Below are 25955 nucleotides of genomic sequence, written 5' to 3'. Positions count from 1 at the left end.
TACAATGCAGTGTCCATTTCCAAGTCTTCCTTTGCTATCCATTTCTACCCTCTGCAATGCAACTTTGATCTGTCTCCTTTTTGCTATCTACATACCTGATGTCTGAAAATGCACACACCCACAACTCTCTACTCAAGAAAGTCACTTACATCTTAGAATCAATTTAAGGAAATGTGTCCTCCAGGGCATCTGCATGTGTCTTTTTCTTCCTTGTGTACTTTACCTAACGCTAATTCAAATAATAATCATCAGGAAGTAAATGTTAAAAGAACAGTGTCCAGAACCTTACTCTTACTGTCTACATTAGAATTCCCAATTTGCAATAATTAGTAATTAATAATAATCTTCTGTTTCCAAGACTGTGACTGCGAAATGAGATTGATAGGAATACTATCCATGTTATGGAGTTATTGTGGGAATTAAGCTTAAAATATGTTAAATACACAAAAAGTAATCAGAACAGGATCTACAAACAGTAAAGAGCTATTATCTTCACCATTAATCACTTAGGAGACGACACCTCAGACACCTAAGAATCTCTTCTTTAATGTAACACTGACGTAGCTGAGAAAAAAAAGATGATAAAGACTTCCGTTCAGTGTGTGCTCCAAAGCCATAAATAAGAAGGTACTCTAACTATGCAAATCAGTAACTATCACCCAAAAGAAAGACATGACATGTCTTTTTCCCAAATGAGTTATCCCATAACAACTCACTGGAGACAGGTTAAAAAGCCCTTTAAGATTTCACTAGTTTGTAGTCATGCATTTTCCATTTTAGTTGCTTAAGTGCAAGTAAAAGAGAATAGGGATACTGAAGTTAAGCACTGCAACCGATGAGGAAAAAGTATAGCTCAGATTGCATAAAGAATCATAGCATGTTTTGGTAGAACCAATTTTATCACCTAATTATAATACTTATACTTTAAAAGAGGGGTGGCCATCATCTGGGGCCCTAGTTGGGGAGTCCTGGACAACATACTCTTACCTTCCACCTGAGGAAGATATATGGGTCCTGAATGTTCTTACTCATGACCACAGTACGTGAGCTCAGATCTACAGGGATGTAGAGATTCCATAGGCTCTTAAGCTGAATATGGGCCTCAGATCAGATCAAATTGATGGAGTTCACAGTCAACAATATTTATATACCATTCTCATATTTGGGAGCCACTCTCTTCCCTGATCCAGCCTTCTAGCCCTTTTTACAGCTATGACAATAACTTGGATCCACCAGCATATCAGATGTCAGGCTCAGAAAACACACACACACACACACACACCAAAAAACAAACAACTAGTACAGTCATGGGCTCTTTGGAATAAAACTAAAATAGGCGTACTATCTAGAAAACAGAGACCCCTAACTTTTCAATTCCAGCCTTTACGTTCATGATTAGTCAACAATGTGTTTGGCTTATGTGTTAACTTTTTTTTTTTAGCCACCAGGTTCCAGATGTCAACCAGACTTCCCTGGACAGACAACCCCACCAATGTATCCGGGAGCCCTATTTCCCCAGAGCCCCGCCCCACTAGGGAAAGAGAGAGACAGGCTGGAAGTATGGATTCACTTGCCAACACCCATGTACAGCAGGGAAGCAATTACAGAAGCCAGACCTTCCACCTTCTGTATACCATAATGACACTGGGTCCATACTCCCAGAGGGTTAAAGAATAGGAAAGCTATCAGGGGAAGGGATGGGATAAGGAGTTCTGGTGGTGGGAATTGTGTGGAGTTGTACCCCTCTTATCCTATGGTTTTGTCAGTATTTCCTTTTTATAAATAACAATCACAAAAAAAAAAACTTCGGAAAGTATATCTGGCTTCATGTTATTTGTTAAAATGATTTAATTTTTGGAAAATATCTTTCATTTAATAGGTCAATTTAATAGGACTAACAATTTAATAGGTCTGTTACTAAAACATAACTAGTATGTCAGACAATGAACAATTATTTAAAAACTACCTTTATAGATTTTAAAGTAAGCTAATTATACAATTAAAGTAAATATATAATTTCTCTAAAACAGGGGGGGTGGTAGTGGTGGTGGTGCACCTGGCTGAGTATACATGTTACAATGCACAAGGATCCAGGTTTGAACCCCTGGTCCCCATCTATAGGGGGAAAGCTTTGCGAGTGGTGAAGCAGTGCTGCTGGTGTATCTCTTGTCTATTTCCCTCTCTATCTCCTCTTCCCCTCTCAATTTCTGGCTGTCCCTATCTAATAAATAAAGACATATATATACTTTAGAAGGAAGCGAACCTTCCTGATTACATATATAGTTGCATATATGACATATATATATATATATATACATATATATGATACATATATAGTTACATATATAAGACTTTGCCAAATAGGGAGAATAAATATGATGTAACGGTTCTCTTCTTAATAATGTGAACAAGTTACTGCTTTTAGGTTTCCTTGCAGTAGTAGTTCAAGAAGCATCATGTATACACTTTTAACATACTTACTCCAAATGACAATTATAATCCTTTACAAAAACACACAGAAAAATTAATCAAATACTGCCTTAATCTAAAAACTACTATGTCCTAAGTATTCAAAGTCTGTTACCCAGTGTGGACCATTATTAATTTTGATGCAGTAATTGTAACTTTTTTTCCTTATTAAAAAGTTTTCTTTGCCATTGGTTAATGCTTTAGGCCGTGAACATCTTTAAGTTTCACCTTATCAGTTTCAAGCTGCACACATTCAACTTAAAGAAGGGCGAGACTGCTATTGGAGAACATCAAAATTTTATACAATTTTTGCTACATCATCTTGGAAAATGCTTTACTATTCCAAGGCTTCTCAAACTTAGAACTGTGAAGGAAAGCATTCAAGATATTACCAACACTACAACTAAAGTTCCAGACACAAAAATAACTGAGGCAATTATAGTTGCCTCTTGTAAAACTTTTTCTCTCTACTCATTCTCTTTTCCCTTTTCTCCATTATAATCAGATTGAGAATGGTTGGGAAAATATATATAAATATATATGTATTTATTTATTTATTTTTTTAAACCAGAGCACTACTCAGCTCAGGTTTATGGTGGTATACGGATTAAACCAGGGACTTTGGAGCCTCAGGCATGAGAGTCTCTTGCATAGCCATCATGTTATTTAACCCCACCTGAGAATGACTGAGATCAGAGATTATACCTAATCTGATTTTTTTCTTTTTGTTTTTATTAATTGGTACTGCAATTACAAAGCACACAAGAAGAGCATAAAAGTGGTTTAATAAATGAATACATTTGTCCTTAGTCATATATTCTTACATATATTCTGTTTCTTGTATTAATTCAGTTTTGCTTTGATATGAGAAAGAAAAATTGAAATTGTAAAAAAAAAAAAAAAAAAAAAAAACTAGGAAGAGTGATCCTCTAGCTCCATTTTACAAATGATGAGACTTAAAACTGTAGCACACTGCCATGCTCAAAATGATCTGTAATTTGGGAGCCCATCTTGCCAAAATAAGTTAACTCTACTAAAAATAAAGTGCTGTTAAGATAAGAAGGTTTTGTTTGTTTGTTTGTTTGTTTTCTTTCCACTCTACACTGGAAGGCTAACACACATACATAATTCGTGACCTTAAGATAATATACATGACAGGGTTCTAGAATGCAGTTTTCATGGCAAGCTGCCAGGAAAATCCTGCTATAGAATAGAAATAACAAAAGGTTTAAATTGTTGGCAATGCATTGACTGTAAACAAGGGTAACTCCTCAAAAGGACCTCACTTACCTAAATTAGCATAGTAGTAAGGAAAATCTCCCAGATAGGATGAATACTGTGGTAGGACGAACAATCCTCCAGGATGTTTGTTCCATATTAAACTGTTACGTGATATGTGCTTGAATATTCTGTCCTGAATAATCTAGGGAATGAGAACAGAGCACATGGTGAACAGGAGACTGTAACGCTAAGGATCATACTCAGTCAAAACCTAAGGGATGATTAAGGCATTCAAAGTAGAGATTTTATTCATACTTCTACATATACAAATGTCTGGAACACACAAAAGAATGAGAGAGTAGTGGGACCAGGTGAGAGAAAGATGAGTCACAGCTAATTAAATTCAAATTTAGTCATAAACAACAATTTATCTTTCTATAGGCATACATCCCCAGTGTAAAAGGAATGCAGAGGATTTAAACTGGTGGTGGAGTGGTGTGCAGGTACCTATCATGAGAAGAAAAGAAACTGTGTTCATGTGACCATAATTGTCTTATAAATAATTATTTCCCCAATAAAACAATAAAAGGAGGGGGAAGCAGTAATAATATACCCATCTTCAGTTATTGTTAACAGAAGTAGCAGAAACTCTTCAAAGAGTGTAGCAGCTCTCAGTTAAAAAGACAGAAATTGTACTTGTGATAACTGTCTTGCAAGCCACTATGTTCCCCCTAATAAAGTGATTAAATTCTTTGAAAAAGTCAATGCTGTAGTCCCGGACGTGGCGCAGTGGATAAAGCAGCGGACTCTCAAGCACGAGGTCCTGAGTTTCATCCCCAGCAGCACATGTACCAGAGTGAGGTCTGGCTCTTTCTCTCTCCTCCTATGTTTCTCATTAATAATTAAATAAGATCTTTTCTTTTCTTTTAAAGAAGCTAGGAAGTCTATTAAAAAAAAAAAAGTCAATGCTCATTTCAGTGTCAGTGCACAGAGGTGTCAATGAAGACCACATGGAGAGTGAGCTGGGAGCATATTGAAGATACGCCACAGTTTATAAACTGTTGACATTTTTGATCTGTTTCTTTAACTCAGGAAGCAGATTTATTTATTTGTCATGTTTCAGTTTCCTTTCAAAGTCAAATGTAGGACTCTAGAATCTTACTGGTTAGCTGAATTATTTTCTGTTCTTATCTCAAAAAAGCAGAGAGTTAACAGTCTCTCAAAACAACCTACACAATTAAAACAATAGGACAAGAAACAAGGCATATGAAGACTAATAATAGCCAAGCTAGTTCATTAGTTTCTTTGGACTCTGGGACCTAGCAGATCATTAAATTTTACATTTAGTCAACTATTCTCCCATTCTAAACAATCTGTCAGGTAAATGTGACTAGGCCACATTAGAAATTTCTGTGACTTTTAAACTCCAGTAATTATATTACTACCTGTTATAATATGATTTGGAAAATAATTAACTTGATGCAGGAACTTCATGTTTCAGCAATGTTTCTTTTATTTGGAAAAATGAAAAAGACTGCTATACCTCTCAAGAGATTTAAGACCTAAATAGTCATTTTCCAGTTCCTCACTAAGTGCAATGTAAGATTCTGTACAGACCATTTTCAATGGAGTTTTATTATTTACTTAGGCTATTAAAGCCCTCATCTCATCCCACATGGTAACCAGAGAAGTAATAAAGTGAGCTGTCTTTATCTTTGCAAACCATCATGCTTATATTTCTTAATGAAAGAGAAAGTAACAAGGAGAAAATTAAAACTCAAGTATCTTAGTTCCATGACTATTTAATGTTATCTTTCTCCCAGATCAAAACTGCTAATTTTATAGGGCTAGATAGATGTTTCCAATTTGGTGTAGATTATAGAAACTAGCAAAGAAGAAGAAAAGAGAAATCAATGTTTACTTTTTTGTGGTAAAACAGAGTCACATGTTTTACCATCCTTAAGGCTTTAATTATGAGAAAACTGTCAAGAGTTGTCAAGGGCTTTTCCATGACTGGCAATTTAACCTTTTTATACCATTTACTCCGGTTTTAAAAAATTATCTGTACCTTCTAAATCCACTATTTTTTGTTATAGTTTGTCATACTTTTTCATTCAAATACAGCAGGAGACAGAGAAAGGGGGGCATCATAACACAGAGCTTCCCCTACTGCAGTAAGATATCTCATGTGGTGCTAGAGCTTCAATCTGAGTTGTACACATAGCAATGCAGACATTCTACTCAGTGAGCTGTCTCTCCTAACCTAATCTGTCACTTACATCCCTCTCTCTCTCTCTCTCTCTCACTCACTCACTTACTCTTCTTTTTAAATGTATGTGGTCAGATATATTTGGCTTCCAGCATTGTGGTTAGTTTGTTCTATTTTTACATAGTTACAATAAAACAGATACTATATATTAGAGCTCTCTGGCCTCTCTCATCATTTCATTCATAAGGATAAATTCATTTTAAAACTAAACTAAACTTTTTATTGTGATTTATCATTCTTGTATAGAATTCCTAAGAGAAGTAGGTTTTGTTCATTTTCACACAGTTGTATCATAGGTATCTTATAGCCATCTTTCCAAACTATTAATAGTGCTCATGATTTAGTTATTCCAAAGGCTTCACAAGAATGCAATTCCCCCCATGCAGACAATGACAGACAATGAACATATTTATAAATACAAATTTTTCTATATGGAAAGCTAGGGGTTTAAGTCTTTTTTTAAAAGTATGGATATTTTTCAGACTGCTTATATGTACCATCAAATGTCTAACAGGCTTCTATCAGCTTGCCTTCTCAAAAGCTTAAAAGAGTATGGGTCTCATTTCATCAAACAGAATGGTCATTATAACCCTTACTGAATGTTCAATTCTCTCTGTTGTTACAATGACCCATTCCCAGGATTCTTTCTGAACACTTAGTGCTCATACTTTATTGTTATGGAGAAAGAAATTTGGAGTTTTGATACTTCTTTCACTATTGAGAAAATGCACACACACACACACACACACACACACACACACACACACACACACACCATCATCATCACCATCACCATCCTTTACCATAATCCTAAATGTCACTTTCTAAAAGAATATTCCTTATTAGTATAAATTCAAAGGAAAGAGTGACAGACTCCTAATGTCTTATAATTGCCATTTGTTTCTTTAAATAACAGGCAACTGAGTACAGGTTACAATCATTCTTGATCTTTTTTGGCCGATGCATATGTTGCTTAATATGCAGTGCTAGCATAAGTCTACTTATTCCAAGCCAAAGCAACCTTCTATTTCCATTATCTCATTGATTTTAAAGATTTCCATTGCACAATAGCATCAGCAAAATCATGGTTTGATAATGCATGATTAGATAACTGAAGAGAAAAATGGCACATACTTCATAAAACTGCACTGAAAAATGTGCTTTCTAATTGACTGTCATTAGTTGTTTGTATATATCATTACAATTACATGCACTTTTCTTTTGTACCTTGATTATGACTGAACTGTTATTCAATTCTTAATGTAAGGTGAATGTAGTACAATATTCAGACACATTACGGAATCAAAAAATGAACAGTTTCTACAGTATCTTATCAAGATCCTCATCATTCCGTCAATTTACACACACACACACACACACACACACACACACACACACACACACCTGTATTCCAGAGAGCCTAGATTCAAATTAATAGCTCCATAATTTCTATACACAGAATTAGGAAAATTCTATCCAACTGCAAATACTCACAGTATCCTAAGTATCACACAGTAAGCACAATGGGATATGTTAAGTTGATTCTGACTTTGGAGAGCAGGATGAAAGCTCATTATCTCCAAAGACCGAATAATCACCTTTCATGATTGAGAGTGTCAAACAAGAAAGACAGACCCAAAGTTCTACAGTCTGAAGGAAGAAATCTCAAAAGCAAAGAATTCTCAAGTCTATCTTGTTTAGGGTTGACTTTGAATTAATTTTTCATGATTTAGAAGCTATAACAGACTGAATGAAGTATTCTAAAGTTCTAAACCAACTGGGCATTTTTCATTTGTGATAAACTGTTGTTTTTATAAACACATTGGTTTTGATTATTTGTGTATGTGGATTGCATTTTCTGCTTTTTTGTTTACACTCAAGTCTGAGGTCATTTAAATTCTGAATTAAAAAGGGAAACAAGTTGGCTTTTCTCATGCAATTTGGTGGAGAGGTCAAATTGTTACAATCCAATCTAGAAACTCCATGAGGAGATTTGACAGTTGCTATAAATTTGAATGAAGTATATGATTTGTAGTGTTTTAAAAACAACAATGTCCCTAAAATGCCACAGTGCTTAAGTGCAAAGGGGAGAAATCCCTTTCAAGCACAAAGATGAAAACAGCTTGACTTAAGAACCCCGTTTGGATGAAGAGAACACATAGTACTTCTGTTTAAAAAGAGGGAAGATGGAGACATTATTCTCATCAACTTTAGTTTATACTACAAAGCAATAGCAATTAAAATAGTGTGTTTTGGAACAAAAACAGGCATCAAACCTATGCCCAGTCATAAACCCATTTATATATATATGGATACCCAATATAATAACAGTGGGGCAAAAACCATTCAATAGGGAGTTGGGTGGTAGCACATCAGGTTAAACGCACGTGGCGCAAAGCACAAGGACCAGAGTAAGGATCCCTGTTCAAGCCTCCGGCTCCCCACCTACAGGGGAATCACTTCACAGACGGTGAAGCAGGTCTGCAGGTGTCTGTCTTTCTCTCGCATTCTCTGTCTTCCCCTCCTCTCTCCATTTCTCTCTGTCCTGTCCAACAGCAATGACAACAACAACAACAATAACAACAATAAAACAACAAGGGCAACAAAAGGGAAAAAACAGCCTCCGGGAGCAGGGAATTCATAGTGCAGGCACTGAGCCCCAGCAATAACCCTGGAGGTAAAAAAAAAAAAAAAATTCAATAGCAGGTAAAAACCATTTAATGGGGAAAGAAGGTCTGTTCAACAAATGATGCTGGAAGAACTAGTTAGTCACATGTAGAAAAATGAAGCTAGACTACCACTTAACACTATGCACCAACATCAAATCAAAATGGATTAGAGATCTAGGTACTACAGCTGAAAATATAAAACACACCCATAAAGACATCAATAAAATACTTTAGGACCTTAACATCAAAGGTTCATTTGGGGACTCAACATCATGGCCAAATGAAACTTAATCTTAAGATTAAGTTTAAAAGTTTTAAAAATCTTAAACTTAAGATTAAATAAATGGGATAACATTAAATTGAAAAGCTTCAACACACTGAAAGAAAACTGCAAGGATAAACAAAAAACTCAGCAACTGAGAGGAGATATCTATCTGTACATGGAACATCTAACAAAGGACTGATATAAGATACCTATAAAGAAGTCATAGAACTCAACAACAGAAACAGCAACAACCAAATAACTCAGTAAAAAAATGGGCATGGGGCCAGGTGGTATCGCACCTGGTTGATTGCACATGTTACAGTGCACAAGGACCCGGGTTCAAGGACCTGGCTGCTACCTGCAGGGGAAAAGTTTCATGAGTAGTAAAGCATGGCTGCAGGTGTCTCTGTCTCTCTCCCTCTCTATTACCCTCTATCTTCTTAATATCTGGCTGTATCTATCCAATAAATAAATAAAAACAATAATAATTTATTTTAAAGTGGGCAATACATGTTCAGCGGAGAAGCAATTACAGAAGCCAGACCTTCCACCCTCTGAGCCCCATAGTGTCTCTGGGTCCATGCTCCTAGAGGGTTAAAGAATAGAAAAGCTATCAGGGGACAGAATGGGATATGGAATTCTGGTGGCAGGAATTGTGTGGAATTGTACCCCTCTCATCCGATGGTCTTGTCAGTGTTTCCACTTTATAAATAAAAACTTTAAAAAAAAAGTGGGCGATATTTCTGAATAGATAATTTTCTAAAAAAAGGTAAGTATGACCCACAAACATGAAAAAAGGCTCCACTTGGCTTATCACTAGAGAACTACAAAGTAAAACCACACTGTGATAATTATGTCACACCTGTGAGAATGGCCTACAGCAATAAAACAGAAAATGGCAGAGTTGGTGAGGATGTGGAGAAAAAGAGACTTTGTTACACTACTGGTAGTAATGCAGACAGGTACAGCCCCATTTGGAAAACAGTACAAGAAGTCTGAAGCCAAAAATGTGATGCTTTGTGATCCAGCAATACCACATGCAGGCATATGTCCAAAAGGACATATGATGCTTCATAATGGTTGAATCATTGTTCATCAATAGATGGCTGGATAAAGATATTATGGAATATATACTCATGGAAAACTACTCTGCAACTTAAAAATAAGATGATATTGTGTCCTTTGGGACAAAATGGATGAAACCAAAGGTGATGATGCTTAATAAAGTAAAGAGGTGAAAGACAAGTGCAAGATGGGCTCACTCATATGTGGAATATAGAGAAGTGAAAACACATGAACTCGAAAAAAAAATTAGACAAAAAAAATTAGACTGTCTCCAGGATTTCATGATAACCATGGTAATTATCTTTAAGATGGGTTGGGATACAAACTTTGGTGGTGAGTGGATGGGGAATTATATACCTGTAATCTTACAATCTTATAAACCATTGTTAAATCAGGAACAAAACAAACAAAAACAAAACATGAAACTGGGCACCTATTTGCCTCGACTTTTGTTTTCATAAATTTAAATACTTTGTGCAAGACACAGTTTGTAATCTTGCTTTTTATCATAACACATCCTTCATAAGTCTTGAGAATTATTTTTGCTGTCCCCTCAAAGTCACTGGACTTTGGTGCCCAGTGAATTACAGGTTCCTTCTATTATCCAAATGTACAACATTCCTATGAAACCTTTCTAAACTACAGTGATGTAAAGAATTAATAGTCATTGTAAGTAAGTAGACATTAAAAAATAAGGATATGCCAGACACTCCGTCTTGTTCTACCATGATCTACCTCTCTTGGCCATTGTCTTGTTTGGTACTTAATGATAAAGAATGTTCTCATGCATTGTGTGTTGCTTAGCTAGGAGCCAGTCACAGATGGATAGGTAACAACAGATGAGAGTGAAATGCCATGCCACACAAGAGATATTTTGAAGGTTATCCTATAGAGCTTGCTTAGCAATAAGTCTAAAAGTTGTGTAAGCAACAGACCACCCTGAGTAGGCAATTGTGCTTGGATAATCTGTCAAATAAATGAAGCTAGTTGGACAGCTCTGAGTTTGGACACTATTCTCCAGTACTTACACCTTTGCTATAGAAACCCCAGATTGTAAGATAAAACGTGAGTCCGCCATCTTCTTGGAGGGCCGGTACGTTACTTAAACTCATTTTCTTGCACCAACCCTTGACTCTTAATAAACTGACTTTCTAATGATGAGTATTAGTTGGCATTCAGTAACACTACTATTACTAATGATGATGATGATGATGATAATCTTCCTTTTTCGTTTTTTAGATAAGAGACAGAGAAGGCAGAAAGGCAAAGCTCAGGTCTCAAACCTGTGTCATATGCATGGCAAGACAGGACATATATAAGCATCCCCCCCCATAAAAAAAATCTCATAAGACTTAAAATAAAAGTAATATATAGCAAAAGCAGGGATAATAAGATAAATATTGTATAAAATAAACCCTGGGGAAGAATCTCAGTGGTGTCACTCTTCCTGTTCAGGGGACATATAAAAGAGCTGCAGAAAAACAAAACCCAAACATTAATTTTGCTTTGAGTCTTTTATCCTAAAAGTAAAAAATTCTCTTCAGATTTCTTTTGGTTTCCAGCAGCAGGCACTAATGTTGATCTTTTGTAAAATCAAAGTGGTGTAATGTGAACTTATTTTCAGAATAGTAGGCATCTTCTCTTACTTGGTCACTATCTCTTTTTTCTAAACGAGCAACAAAAAACACAGCTACAAAAGACGCCACTGAGTGTGAATGACAAGAGGGCAGGTAGTAGCCACATATCCCTGAAATGATGTAAGACAGAGTCAATCTTGGTGTCAAGGGATGCAATTTCTCCTTGTGTCAATTCTTTTCTGCAGAGTTTGATAGAAACAGAAATATTTGCTTGGGCATGGGAGAACATAAAAAAAGGGGGGAGGAGGGCTAATTGCAATAGTCAAGTACAGGAAAATCTGATTTTGCCCCATTTGACAATTACATTATCACCACCAACAAAAGAGAAAGTGGAAAGTATGGTATAAAAAGGCCATCATTTAAGACCAAGAACCAAGTGGCCTCACTTACCTCTAGTGTAGTTAATACAATCTTCTCAACTGAAGAAAAATAAGCCTCCCACAAGAATTGTGTCTGTTGTCTAAGTGCTAGGATTTTATCCTGATGAATAGACCTGATTGTAGAAGGAATCTGTAACACAAGGTGAAAACATAATAACCATAAATGGAAAACAACAAGATGCCATTAGATCAAAATAACCCACTTGGGGTGAGCCTTTTATTCTTCCTTTCAGTTTCTGGCATACAGATCAGCATTCAGTTTCTGGCATACAGATCTACTAAAATTTACCAGCCCTTAAGTTGAAAATATACTTAAGAGATGTCAGGTACAAACAGTGCTTACTGAGAATTAGCTTTATGATTTCTATGCATAAAAGTTAGGGTCCACCTCTAAAATGTGGTTAATAGTTTATCAATTGCTGATGGGTACACCAAATAGCAGCAATTGCTGTTTTCTCCTCTGGGTCCTACAGATTGTCAATTTTGCACACAGACAACCACTACTTCTAGAGAAGGAGTTATAGATAGGTCTTGGGGAGAAAGGCTGAAAGACATCATCCACCAAGTATTTATAAGACATACACACCAGGGGATATAACTTATCTAATAAAAGGACAATTTAGGAAATGTCTCTGAACATCTCATCAAAAGCTGGCTTTTGTAATTTATTGTATTTTATTTTTTACCAGAGCACTGCTCAGCTCTGGCATATGGTAGTGCAGGGTGATTGAACCTGGGGCTTCAGAGCCTCAGGCACAAGGGTCTGTTTTTCATAACCATTATGCTATCTACCCCGGCCCTGGTTTTGCAATTTTTCATGAGCAAATACCTTTACCTTCACCTTGAAAGTCTTTCTGAGCATTGTACCTCTCTTTTCAGCTCTAGCAATTACCGCAATTTAATGTGATTAGTGGTGCATCATGTATATTTAGCTAATACTGCTCTCTATCGGGTTATACAGTTTTGAAAGAGGACCTATATCCTGACCAGCCTGCTACACATTTTAAGGCTAGAAGAGTGGCTTTTACACAGTATTTATCCAAGAAATAAGATGTGAATTGAATCATCTGAAATCACTGTCACAATACCATGATTTTCACTAACCATGTAGCTTAACAGTTAAAAGCACAGGGCATAGGTAGTTAGAACAAGGTGAGGTTTTTGGCTCTACCATTTACTATCTGTGCTTCTGTGGACAAATGACTTGATATTTCAAAGATTCCATTTCCTCTTTTATAGTATGGACATACCATACTAACAGCACAAGCATTCTTCTTCTAGTGTTTGCCAGCACAAGCATAATGGAGATGAAGTAAGTGCTTAGCAGAGTGCCCAGGATATGTGAAGCTTAATGCAGCAATTACGACTACTGCTACTTACTGCTACTGCTGCTGCTGCTACTATTACTGCTGCTGTTGCTACTGTTGCTGCTGCTACTGTTGCTGCTACTACTATTACTACTGCTACTATTACTGCTGCTGCTACTACTGCTGCTGCTGCTGTACTGCTATTGCTACTAATGCTGTTGCTATTGCTACTGCTGCTGTTGCTATTGCTACTGCTACTGTTACTGCTGCTACTGCTGCTGCTATTGCTATTGCTGCTACTGCTACTACTACTACTACTGCTGCTGCTGCTGCTGCTACTGCTGCTACTATAATGATTGACAGAAGGGCGATGATATTCAAGTTGGACCAATTACTTAGTGACTATAAGTGAACTGGTTGGATCTGGAGGTCTAAAATGTACCTGCCAGGTTTCTGGTGTATTTCCTGGGCTGGCTCCTTATGTGTGCCTATAGGTCAAAGTCTTCTTCCTTTATGCAGTCTATGCTCTTGTGTGAGAGCTTTTACGAATAGTGATTACATCGTTTGTGTTCATTTTCCTACACACTTCCCCTCTCCAGTGCATAACTAATCAGATAGATAGAGGAGCTTGGGCTAAAACAGGAGTGCTCTGTGATCAAGGCTATATCTAAACTTGTACTAGAGTGAAAGAGAATGGGAATATATATAGTGTCTTAAGACTACTTTCATGAGGAGGAATGAAACTGTTTCATACTAAGCACATAAGGGTAAACTTATCTTCCTTGGCAATATCTGAAGGATATACCAAAACCACAAAGTGTGTACCTGGATTCCCAACAGAGAAAGGGAAAAGGAAGTACCAGATAAAGGAGAAACACTGGAAGGCAAATATTAGCCTGATATGAGAAATCAAGGTCAAGTGGAAGTAAGATGTTTTTGGGAGAAGATAGAGATATAATTGCTGTCACTGTTTCTTGATAATTTGAATATAACTTATTTTTACATATCCACTGAGAAATACTACCTACATTGGCATAGGAAGAAAAAGAAAAAAAGAGGGGGCCGTGGGGTAGCGCAGCGGGTTAAGTGCACATGGCGCAAAGCACAAGGACCTGCATAAAGATTGCGGTTCAAGCCTCTGCTCCCCACCTGCAGGGGAGTTGCTTCACAAGTGGTGAAGCAAGTCTGCAGGTGTCTACCTTTCTCTCCCCCTCTGTCTTTCCGTCCTTTCTCAATTTCTCTCTGTCCTATACAACAACAATGACAACAATGATAAACAAGGGCAACAAAAGGGGAAAAAATAGCTACCAGGAGCAGTGAATTTTTAGGGCAGGCACTGAGCCCCAACAATAACCCTGGAGGAAAAGAAAAGAAAAGAAAAGAAAAGGAAAGGAAAGGAAAGGAAAGGAAAGGAAAGGAAAGGAAAGGAAAGGAAAGGAAAGGAAAGGAAAGGAAAGAAATAGAAAAAAGAATCTCACCCATCACAATTTTATAAACATGCCACCTTCTAAATGTCAGTGGCATTTCTTAGGACTCATATTAGTTGACTGTACTGTTTCTCGTCATGGTCACTAGGAACTGGTCCATTAAGAAAATGTCAAACAATAGCTATATGGTCTCTACAACAAGAAAACAAAGGTAGTATCACAGATTATCTATCAATACACTCTCCTCTCAGCATTATTTACATGAGGTGAGATATTTTCTTCTTCTCCTTCTCCGCCTCCAGGGTTATTGCTGGGGCTCATTGCCTGCACCATGAATCCACTGCTCCTGGAGGCCATCCCCCCCACCCCCTTTGTTGCCCTTGTTGTTATAGCCTTGTTGTGGTTATTATTGTTATTGTTGATGTCGTTCACTGTTGGATAGGACAGAGAAAAATGGAGAGAGGAGGGGAAGACAGAGAGGAGGAGAGAAAGACAGACACTTGCAGGCCTTCTTCACCGCCTGTGAAGCGATGTCTCTGCAGGTGGGGAGCCGGGAGCTCTAACTGCGATCCTTACTCTGGTCCTTGCGCTTTGTGCCACTTGCACTTAACCCGCTGGACTACAGCCTGACCCCCAAGGTGAGATATTTTCTATCCACTTGTGCCTATGAGACAAGTGTTTGACAACTCTCTGCAGAGTGCTCTGGAAGATAATTCCCGCTGACTAAAAGGAGAGTTCCAAGTTTTAATGACATTTGGCTATTGGTTATTAATCTGCTTGTCCTCTGAGAACAGAATGGGAAAGTGATAAATTAATTCCAATTTGGCTGGATTGTTTTTAGAGTTGCAAAACCCAATGAAGTCTTAATAAAAGGTCATGTGTGGTAACAAAACTAATGGAACCTACCAAAATAGATATAGGAAAGCAACATTAAGTTCTCTGGGTGACATGATGACAAGAATGTATGCAAATACAAACATTCGAGCTGCTCTAAAACAGGAAATGAAAAATTGTAACATAACAAAAACATTTCCCAGAGCAGACATTTGGGCTCATAGCCAGCATTTTACAGCCATTGTCAAAGACAGTATAGGCACTGTTCAATATGGAGGCAGCTGTGCAAAGACAGATTGCATATGAGAGGGGAAAATGCCAGCAAGTTTGGGTGGGTGGGTGTGGAGTAAAAAACAACATCTTTATAATCAAGCCGAAATGTTGCTTTAGAAGGTGAAAAATGTACCAGTGTTGGTGAGATGATTAAAAAATAAAAAAGAGCAGCCACAATTAAATATTATGGAATGTTCTCTATCTCAAAGACAAAGCCCCAACTTAAACCAAATTTACAGGAACACTGGTATGAGAGGGGAGAGATTGTGGCTCACATTTATTTTTTGCCGCACTTTTAAAAATGAGCAGTCATTGTTGAAAGGAAAAAAAAAATCAAAGTAGGAAAAAGGCAACACAGAAAGAATTATATTCATATCACTTCTGCTTAGCATTACATGAGTAAGTGTTTTAGGTACATCATCTCTATGTGTGCATACATGGAAGGGTGTCCTGTTAGATCCTTACTCTATTTTTTTTAACATTGATTATTTTTTAATTTGATAGGAGAAAAGAAAATCAAGAGGAGATGGGAGGTAAGGAAAGAGAAAAACACCTATAGCTCTGCTTCACTGCTCATGAAGTTCCCCTCACTTGCACCCCTGCAGATGGGGGCAGGAGGTTTGAACCCAGATCCTTGCACAGGGTTCTGTGTGTACTCAACCAGCTGTGCTACTGCCCAATCCTCTATTCCTCTTGTTTTGGAAGCCACAGGAACCAGAGCTCATGGGCCGAGTTTCAGGAAGGAAGGAATGTTTGAGAATTGTGTTCAGCTTGGCTTGCCTCATCTACAGGCTTCTCAGTTACAGATATTTCATCTGTCAACTTTAAGATGAACAAACATTACATACTCTACAAGTCAGATAGTTGACTTCAATTAATATGTCACAGAAGCAGGATCCACAAAATTAGAAAATGAAATTTCTGGATATAAAAAAATCAAGGGCATTTAAAAAAAATTCCACAAATGTTTGTGGCAGTTGGAGAAATTATATATATTGTATTAAAAAAAAAACAACTTTGAGATATTCTGAACTTTTGGAAAATAAAGAGGCAAGCTATGCTGAAGCTAGCATTATTATTTTTTAAATAATTTATTTATTTACTTATTTATTGGATAGAGAAAGAGAAATTAAAAGGGGAGAGGGAGACACAGAGGGACAGAGACACCTGGAACACTGCTTCACTGCTCATGAAGCTTTCCTCCTGCAGATGTGGACTGGGGGCCTGAACCTGGATCTTTGTACATGATAACACACACTCAATCAGGTGTGCCAGGCCCCAGCCCGAGGAAAGCTTTGCGAGTGGTGAAGCAGTGCTTCAGGTGTCACTCTGTCTCTCTTCCTCTCTATCTCCCCCTTCCCTCTCAATTTCTGGCTGTTTCTATCCAATAAATAAATCAATAATTTAAATTTTTAATTAAAAAGTTTAAAAAGAAAAAAATGTGTTCAAAATATATCAAAAGGGTACTTTTTATTAGAGGCTATTCTTTTAAAATTGCATCTTAAAGATAACAGTGGCTCAGACACCAAAGTAGATCATTTGAGCAAGAGGTCAATAATTATAATAAGTAACCCTAGAGACCTTCCTCTTTTCGAAAGCTAATCTGAAGGCAAATGTAGAGACAAGAGAAAGAAGTAGACTTGGCAAGCTGGTACAAAAACTCTCCTGTGTCATTTCTAAATCTTTGGACGATGGTAAATGGATAGAAGTCTCTTCTCAGAATCAAAGTTCATGCGTTTTGCCTATGACTTTTCCTTTAATGAATATATACCCTGGATCCAGGAAGATTTTGTGTTGGAAAATGAACAATGTCATATTAAATGGCTTCATATTCATCGTGACACAGACAATTTTCTTCTGATACAGTTTTTTTTATAGGACTGACCTTTTGGATTCATCTTCTTTGACAGTTTGGACAGGAGCAGCAACCAATCCCTTACCTGTAATAACAATCTCTCATCGCCTATGACGGCAGCTTGGTTCCAATTAATCACTTCAGAGAATGGTAACTCCCATCCATTGCTGAGCATCACAGGGACACAGGCAGCCTGTGTAAAAAAAAGGGAAGGGAGAGGGGACTTTCATGAGTGTGGGGCAAGTGATAGCCTTCCAAGTTGAGGTGAAATTGGTAAAAATTCAATTACTGGTATTTCTTAAGTTGCAGGAATGCTAGACTGCCTAGGCCAGGAGAAAAGTCAGTTTTTATCCATTCAGAGGGAGGCTATATTTATCCAGTAGACATTTTACTATTTGCCATTCTTGCCGTAATATGCAAAAATCCGATTTCTATTCTAGTACACGGTTTGGTTAACCTTCCTTCCATGGAGGCATTGGCCTTGTTTGAGACGTTTTATTGATGTAGCAAAATCTTTCACCAAAAAATCTGAACATAAGACCTATCTTGAATACAAATGCTCTAGTCAACGTAATGACCATAGTTTCTTTCTGAAATGATTTACCTTCACGTCAAGAGCAACAAAGTGCAGAACAGAGCTTGGATTCCTCATGAAGAACTGTGTGCATTTAACTACCAGGGGGCATGCACTTTTCCCTTATTCTGTAAACACCTGAACTTTGTTCTTTTCAACACTGAGCAAAAAAAAGTATATCACAGTCCTACCAATAGACTGCCCACATACCATGATGTGATAAAGTCAAAACTGGCAAGTTAATGACAAGAGTCTAGAGCCAAGTAACCCATAATCCAAATCAGGGAACAATCAGCCACAAGCCATCTCCGAAGAGGCCATAAGTACATTAGTGGTGGGGGCTGGGTGGTGGTGCACCCAGTTAAGTGCACATAGTATGAAGCTCAAGGACCTGCACAGGGATCTGAGTTTGAGCCCCCCCCCCCCAACCCCAGCTCCCCACCTGCAGGGAGGATGCTTCGCAAGTGGTGAAGCAGGTCTGCAGGTATCTTATGTTTCTCTCTCCCTCTCTACTTCCCCCATCTGTCTCATTTTTCTCTGTCCTATCCAATAAAATGGGGGGGGGGGGGAGCCACAGGAGCAGTGGATTAGTATTGCTGGCACAGAGCCCCAGCTGAGGCAAAAATTAAAAAAGAAGAAGATTAATGGTGACATGCCTCAAAGAATACATAGAGTATACTGAAAAAAAAATGTTGAAGGGAAGGAAACTCTTCTGTCAGAATACAGGGAAGGATGATGGATGTTAGGGAGATGGACAGAAGGAAGCACTATGACAGAAACACAGATTCAGAAAAGGTACAGAGGACAGAAACCAGTAGCAAAGAGATAAGTGGGGGTGGAGGGAAGGGTGACACATGTTTTCTGGCCACCAAGGAAGGAAGGCTGGTCACAGTTTCTAGATGGGAAAGGTGGACAACTGAGCAGCAGAAGGTTTATGTACATAGTGAGCTTAGTGAGTAGTATGACTCCTTTGTGGCCCCAGAGCTACAGGCAGGGACCTTTACACTGCAGTCCTAGAACAGCTCTGTTGGGTATCACTCTCAGAAGTTACTGGAACTGGGTAATGACAAAGAGGGAGACAGAACCTTAGAGGATCCTAGCTAGGATGTCTGATGATGGGTAATACTCAGTTTACATATATGCCCCTGTGAAGAGATCCTCACCCCACTAAGGTAAAACCATTTAATCATCTTAGTCCATAGTAGATGATAACTCCTTCCATCACACTCACAAAAATGTTTTGGGACCAGGTGGTGGTGCACATGGTAGAGCACAGATATTACCAAAAGCAAGGTTCTGGGTTCAAGTCCCTGGTCCCACCAGCGGGAAGGAAGCCTTTTTATTATTAATTATTTAAAAAATATTTTAAACTATTTATTTTGATAGAACAGAAAGAAGTTGAGAGGGAGAGTTAGAAAAGTAGAGAGAGAGAGAGAGAGAGAGAGAGATTGAGAGAGAGATCTGTAGCACTATTTCAACACTTGTGAAGTTCTTCCCCCTACAGGTGGGGACTGAGGGCTTGAACCTGGTTCCTTGTGCATGGAAATACATGTACTTAACTAGGTTCACCACCACCCAGCTCCTTGGGAAACTTTGTGAATGATGTAACAGTGCTTCAGGTCTATCTTCCCTCTTTCTCAAGCTCTCTCTACTTTCCCATTCTCTTTCAATTTCTCTTTATCCTATCTCATTAAAAAGAGAGAAAGAGGGGCTGGGTGATGGCGCACCTGGTCGAGCACACATGTCACAGTGCGCAAGGATCCAGGTTCGAGCCCCCAGTCCCGGCCTGCAGAGGGAAAGCTTCATGAGTGGTGAAGCAGGACTGCAGGTGTCTCTCTGTCTCTCTCCCTATCTCCCCATTCCTCTCAGTTTCTGGTTGTCTCTATCCAATAAACATAAAGATAAAAAAAATATTTTAAAAAGTTTTAAAAAAAGAGAGGAAGGAAGGAAGGAAGAAAGAAGGGAAGAATGAAGGAAAGAGGAGAAGGAGAAAAGGATGAAGGCGTTGGGAAAGAGGAAGGATAAGGAAAAGGGAAGAAGAAAAGAGAAAATAATAGGAGTGGTGAATTCACTATATAGGCACTTAGCTCTGGTGATAACCCTGGTGGCAAAAACAAACAAACAAACAAAAGTTTCAGATTTTCCTTGGGAATTATTTTGATCCAGCCCATGCAATTGATGTCACTCCTCATCCCTATTCTGAGCCAGTTTCAGGGTCTCTTACCTGTAGAGCCTCCAGGAACCTGAAGGACCCAAGCCTGCGACCACGAGGAACCAGACAGAAAGTGGCATTGTGCAGCATTTCCCGATAATCATACCTAGAAGAGAAGGAGGAATAATCAGCAAATGAAGATTCACTAGGACCTTGGGGAGGGGCAGAGGATGAATACCTATGTGTGCACACCCATGGGAGATGATTCAGAATGACTGCAGAGTATCACTGGGTGTGCAGTCCATTGTCACAGGAAGGAGAACAAATGGGAACCTTCAGATGAGACAAGCAACTGGGGTCTTTTGCAAAGAATTTACAGAGGAAAGGCCTGGTGGTTCTAAGAGCAATGCAGTTTGCCAGTCTTTGCTTTGAAAATCAGATTTTGTTTGAGGGACCGGGTGGTGGCACACCTGGTGAGCTCATATGTTACAGTGCTCAAGGACCTGAGTTCGAGCCCCCAGTCCCCACCTGCAGGGGGAAAGCTTTGCAAGTAGTGAAACAGTACTGCAGGTGTTACTCTTTCTCTCTCCCTCTCAGCTTCCCCAACCATCTCAATTTCTGGCTGTGTCTATCCAATAAATAAATATAATTTAAAAAATTAAAGAAAAAAAAGAAAATCAAATTTTGTTTCTTGATAAAACATCTTGCCCCCATAAACTTACAGTATAATCCCTACCAGTTGCTGTTTTATTTTTTTTCTTCTTTAAATATGATATCATTCAGTAACACTAAAGCAATTCTCGCTCCCCACTTCTGTCACAAAGCTACAAAATGAAGCACTATAAAGTTACTTCCTTTTTTAAATGTCACTATCTTTCTTAAAAAATATTTTATTTATTATTGGATAGAGACAGAAATTGATGAGGGCAGGGGGGGATAGAGAGGGAGAGAGACCTGCGGGCCTGCTTCACCGCTTGTGAAGCTTCCCCCCTGCAGGTGGAGACCAAGGGCTTGAACCTGGGTCCTTGCTCACTGTAATGTGAGCACTTAATCAGGTGCACCACCGCCTGGCCCCAAGGAAATTTCCATTACAGAGCAAAACACTAATTTTCCCTTCCAAGTTGGACTTGTTTCATTTAACCAAGAACACTGAGTTATCCCAGACAAACTCTTCTGTATAATAGTTGGTACCGTTTACAGAAGAAAGAAGAGATGAGATAAAAGGAGCTAACTTAAGAAATGGGGAAAGATGGGGGCCGGGTGGTGGTGCAACTGGTTAAGCGCATACACTACAGTGAGAAAGGACCCCGGTTCAAGCCTCTGGTCTCCATCTGAAGGAGGAAAGCTTCAAAGTGGTGAAGTAGAGCTGCAGGTGTCTCTCTGTCTCTCTCCTGCTATGCCCTCCCCTCCCCTCTCAATTTCTCTTTGTCTCTATTCAATAATAAGTAGACAAAATTTAAAAAAAGAGGGAGAAAGAAGGGCTCAGAAGGGAGTTCTGTGGTAGAGCACTTGCCTTCCATGTGTGAAGCCCCAAATTTGATCCCCAGCACCAATGACTCCAAGGATGCTGTTGATACAAGTATTTTGGTTTCTCTCTCTGCCTCTCGAAATACTGGGACAGAGGAGGGTTTGCTCAGTACTGTTGCACATGCACAGAGCCTAGGTTCATTCTCTAGTGATGTATTAAAAAGATAAGATAATTGGGAACAGGAAGACATTTTGCAAGAATAAGAAAATAGTGGGAAACTGGGTTGCAGAAGGGATGGAGGCTTCTCTAACTAACGTTTCATTTAACGGTATCAGACTGTTTTTGCACTTAGAAAAAGTGCACAATGAGACAGGTGTATCACCTGTCTTCTCAGACTAGTGAAGTGAAGGGAAGATAAGAATTTAGTTTTGTTTAGAGTTACCCATTTAGAAGTGATTTCCACAACACTCCTTAGACACAGTTTCAAGTTCATCATGAGTTGAAGAAAACTTGGGAAACTAGAAATGGCTGTATCCTGTGAAGACCCAGATTCTCAGAGCTAAGATGAAATCACTCTCATTTTTCAAGAACTTCCAGTGCTCAGCAGACAGGTGCGACTCTGACAGTAGCATATGTCACCAGCAGTTTCTGACTGTAATAGTCTAATTTAATCATAGCCTGAAGGCACTGGATTCTTCCTTCCTCTTTTTTGGGATTCTAATATATACATTTATATTTTTAAAGTCCACATCTATTTTTATATCCTCATACGAAGTTGGCATATGGGAGTAAGCCAATTTTCAACTATAAACCTGTCATTAAGAGACATCATACAAAGGGCCATTTGCTTAAGCAAGTGTGTACAACTAATTTGCACAAGAAAAGGTCACCAGGAATGGATTAAGATTACCTCCAATGAGAGAAAAATTAAAACCCTCGCTGCATTAATTAAACCGCAAAATAGACTTCAAAGTAGAAAAAAAAATTTTTGAAGAGGGTTCAAATTCTGTTAAAGAAAAAATATTAGCTATGAGAGTAATGGTATCTCTTCCTCACTCAACAGGGAGGTGACTGACAAGTATCTTCAAGTTCGACTGTTAATCGTGTTTGAAAAATCTTTCTAACTGATGGGGAAGAGAGAAAACATGTACATGCACATACATATGTATGAAGCTAAGATTTTTTTTTCTGGTTTGAGCCCCAGGTTTCCCACCTGCAGGGGAGTCGCTTCACAAGTGATGAAGCAGGTCTGCAGGTGTCTATCTTTCTCTCCCCCTCTCTGTCTTTCCCTCCTCTCTCTATTTCTCTGTCCTATCCAACAACAACAATAATAACTACAACAATTTAAAAAAAAGACTGCTTTTTTTTTTTTTTAATATAACAAGGTCAAACTGACTTCAGACTCCAGCAAAGTTTAATATTGGCTCAGAATAGAATGCCCTGAGGGACTAGCACAGAAGGTCCCATATCCTCATCATTAGGCTGCTCAAAATGTAAAAACCTATTATGGTTCTGGATTGTAACAAGTTTCAAAGTTGCCAGTTGCATTTTTTTCTTCAGGGAAGTAGAGAGGGAGAGGGAAGGTTGAACAATCTACAGAGAAATTCAAATGACAGCCATAGTGATGGCGGGGAGGATTTTAAGTGGTTCAGTAGAGAAGGAATATCTGCTGACATAGCAAATGAAGCTTACACAGCTGAAGCTTATGCTTCCCCACATAACAGGCAGCAGGAGATGTGAGATAGGCCTTCTGGAAAGAATTTGGAACACTAGGTCACAGTGAGATTATGAATACAACACATGAGATTTTGGGGGATGCATTGGATCGACCTTCTCGTGGTGCATCCCGTGAGTACCCATTCATTGGGGAAACTGACGATCCTTCCTAGCCGACTGAATCCACATGGATCCCAGTCACTTTCAAAGCCAGCAACAAGCAGCTCCTGACAGCTTTCAACCTGACCTGTTGACTGGCTACGGAAGAAGGGCAAACGCTAGAAGAAGAATGAGATTTTGGGGCCTCAGTTTCTCCACTGGAAAAGTGAGCCCGCGGTCCTGACAACTTCAAAGTGTTTGAACATTTCATTATTCTTTATAGCAGGAGGAGAAAAAAAACAATATCCTCTGAGAATAATCCATGGCTCCAAAGGTTTCCATAACCATTTTGTGCATGTGTAGATATGAACATGTAGGCACATCATCTACTTGTATATGTCTAACAGGTGTATTCAGAATGGCATCAAAGAGATAGTTCACCTGAGCAGGGGTCTGCCTTACTATGCATACAAGCCAGGTGTAGGCCCCCAAATGCATGGGAGCACTACAGCACTAAGGTGTTTCTCCTCCTTTCTCTTTCTAGCAGAGAAAGTTAAACTGAAGTGATGATGTCACAGCAAAGATCCACTTAAAAAAAAGTTTATCGATAACAGAGATACATGCATGTATCTTCACTTGAAATAATGGCCTTTAGATTTCTAATCATGCTCAGGGTATCAATAGCCTCTAGTGACCCAGCAGACTGAAGGAGTAAGGAGGCCCCAGCAAGGGGGCAGACATTGATGTCCAGTCGGATTTCACCTCTTTGTTTGAATGTTTTCACCCATCCAACATCTGTCTCAGGCTACTGGGAAAACTTGTTCACTTATTCAGTCATTTTTTTTAAATTAAAGATATTATTTATTTATTTATGAGAAAAATAGGAGGAGAGAGAGAACCAGACATCACTCTGGTACATGTGCTGCCAGGGACTGAATTCAGGACCTCACACTTGAGAGTCCAATGTTTTATCCACTGTGCCATCTCCCAGATCACTATTCAGTCATTCTTTCAAAAAATGATGTCCCAAGCACCGCTCCAGTCCTACAGACACTGTACACAGAAGATTCTTCTTTAGTTGACCTACCAATCAATCACTCAGGAATCACACCAAAACATAAAAAGAAAAACCACCTACTGACTAGACAAAGTCTATAGTGTCAAATCTCTGGAGAATCTGCATGACAAATTACATTACGGCTACTGGCCTTTCAGAATCACACAAAAAAGCACCTCTAAGCAACTCTCCCCTGAAAAACATGAACTGGTAGAACATTATAGAAACATTCACTTACAATTTCTGGACATTTTCTTCAGGGCACAGTGACAAGTGAAGAAAAGAAAATCTACCAAATGACAGTGAGAACAAGGAGTATCAGTGACACGTGAGCCAACTGCTACCAACTCTGCCTCACTGAAGTTTCCTTTTTCAGGAAACTAGTCAGAATGGCCTATTACACTGTTGCACCCCTCTTAGAAAGGTCCAAAGAAAAAATATAGAAAGGAGAAAATATTTGAGTCATAAACCGAATACAGAACATTTATATAACATATGTAAAACAAATCTTAAGACACAACAATAAAAAGAAAAACAATCCAGGGGGTCGGGCGGTAGCTCAGCGGGTTAAGCGCAGGTGGCACAAAGCACAGACCGGTGTCAACGATCCCGGTTTGAGCTCTGGCTCCCCATCTGCAGGGGAGTCACTTCACAGGTCATAAAGCAGGTCTGCAGGTGTCTTTCTCTTCCCCTCTCTATCTTCCCCTTCTCTCTCCATTTCTTTCTGTCTTATCCAACAACAACGACATCAATAACAACAAAAATAATAAAAACAAAGGCAACAAAAGGGAAAATAAATACAAATAATATATTTTTAAAAAGTTCTAAAAAAAAAAAAGAAAGAAAAATAATCCCATTTTAAACCAAGCAGAAGATTTAATATTGTTCCACAGCATATACAGAAAGTGCTGATGGGAGTCGGAGGTAGCGCAGCAGGTTAAGCGCAAGGTTAAACCCAAAGACCCGCTAAAGATCTCTCCATTTCTCTCTGTCCTATCCAATAACAACGACATCAATAACAACTACAACAATAAAACCACAAGGACAACAAAAAGGGAATAAATAAATATTCAAAAGAAAAAATTTTAAAAAAGGAAAGTGCTGATAAGTACACGAATATTCCAACTCACTAGTCATTAAGGCAAAATTAATAACAGAAAAACTACAATGACCTGTCACATTACAACTGTGCTAGCATCAAAGGGACAGATTTTGCCA

At 38.6% G+C, this 25955-nt stretch overlaps 1 protein-coding gene across 2 annotated transcripts in view; it reads right to left on the bottom strand.

The window, feature by feature from the left end:
• The window catches only part of EXT1 (exostosin glycosyltransferase 1), a 351759-nt gene that overhangs the window by 27376 nt on the left and 298428 nt on the right, over positions 1-25955 (bottom strand). For both annotated transcript variants that reach the window (XM_060195721.1, XM_007516650.3), the window contains 4 exons: positions 20470-20563; positions 17757-17864; positions 11986-12105; positions 3760-3892 (listed from right to left, as the gene is read on the bottom strand). In XM_060195721.1, coding sequence (XP_060051704.1) covers positions 3760-3892; positions 11986-12105; positions 17757-17864; positions 20470-20563 — 455 coding nt within the window. The remainder of the gene's footprint in view (positions 1-3759; positions 3893-11985; positions 12106-17756; positions 17865-20469; positions 20564-25955) is intronic.

The sequence above is a fragment of the Erinaceus europaeus genome, chromosome 1, assembly GCF_950295315.1.
Source record: "Erinaceus europaeus chromosome 1, mEriEur2.1, whole genome shotgun sequence".
NCBI lineage: Eukaryota > Metazoa > Chordata > Mammalia > Eulipotyphla > Erinaceidae > Erinaceus > Erinaceus europaeus.
Note: the sequence above shows the minus strand (reverse complement) of the source record. Positions and strands in the feature narration are given on the sequence as shown.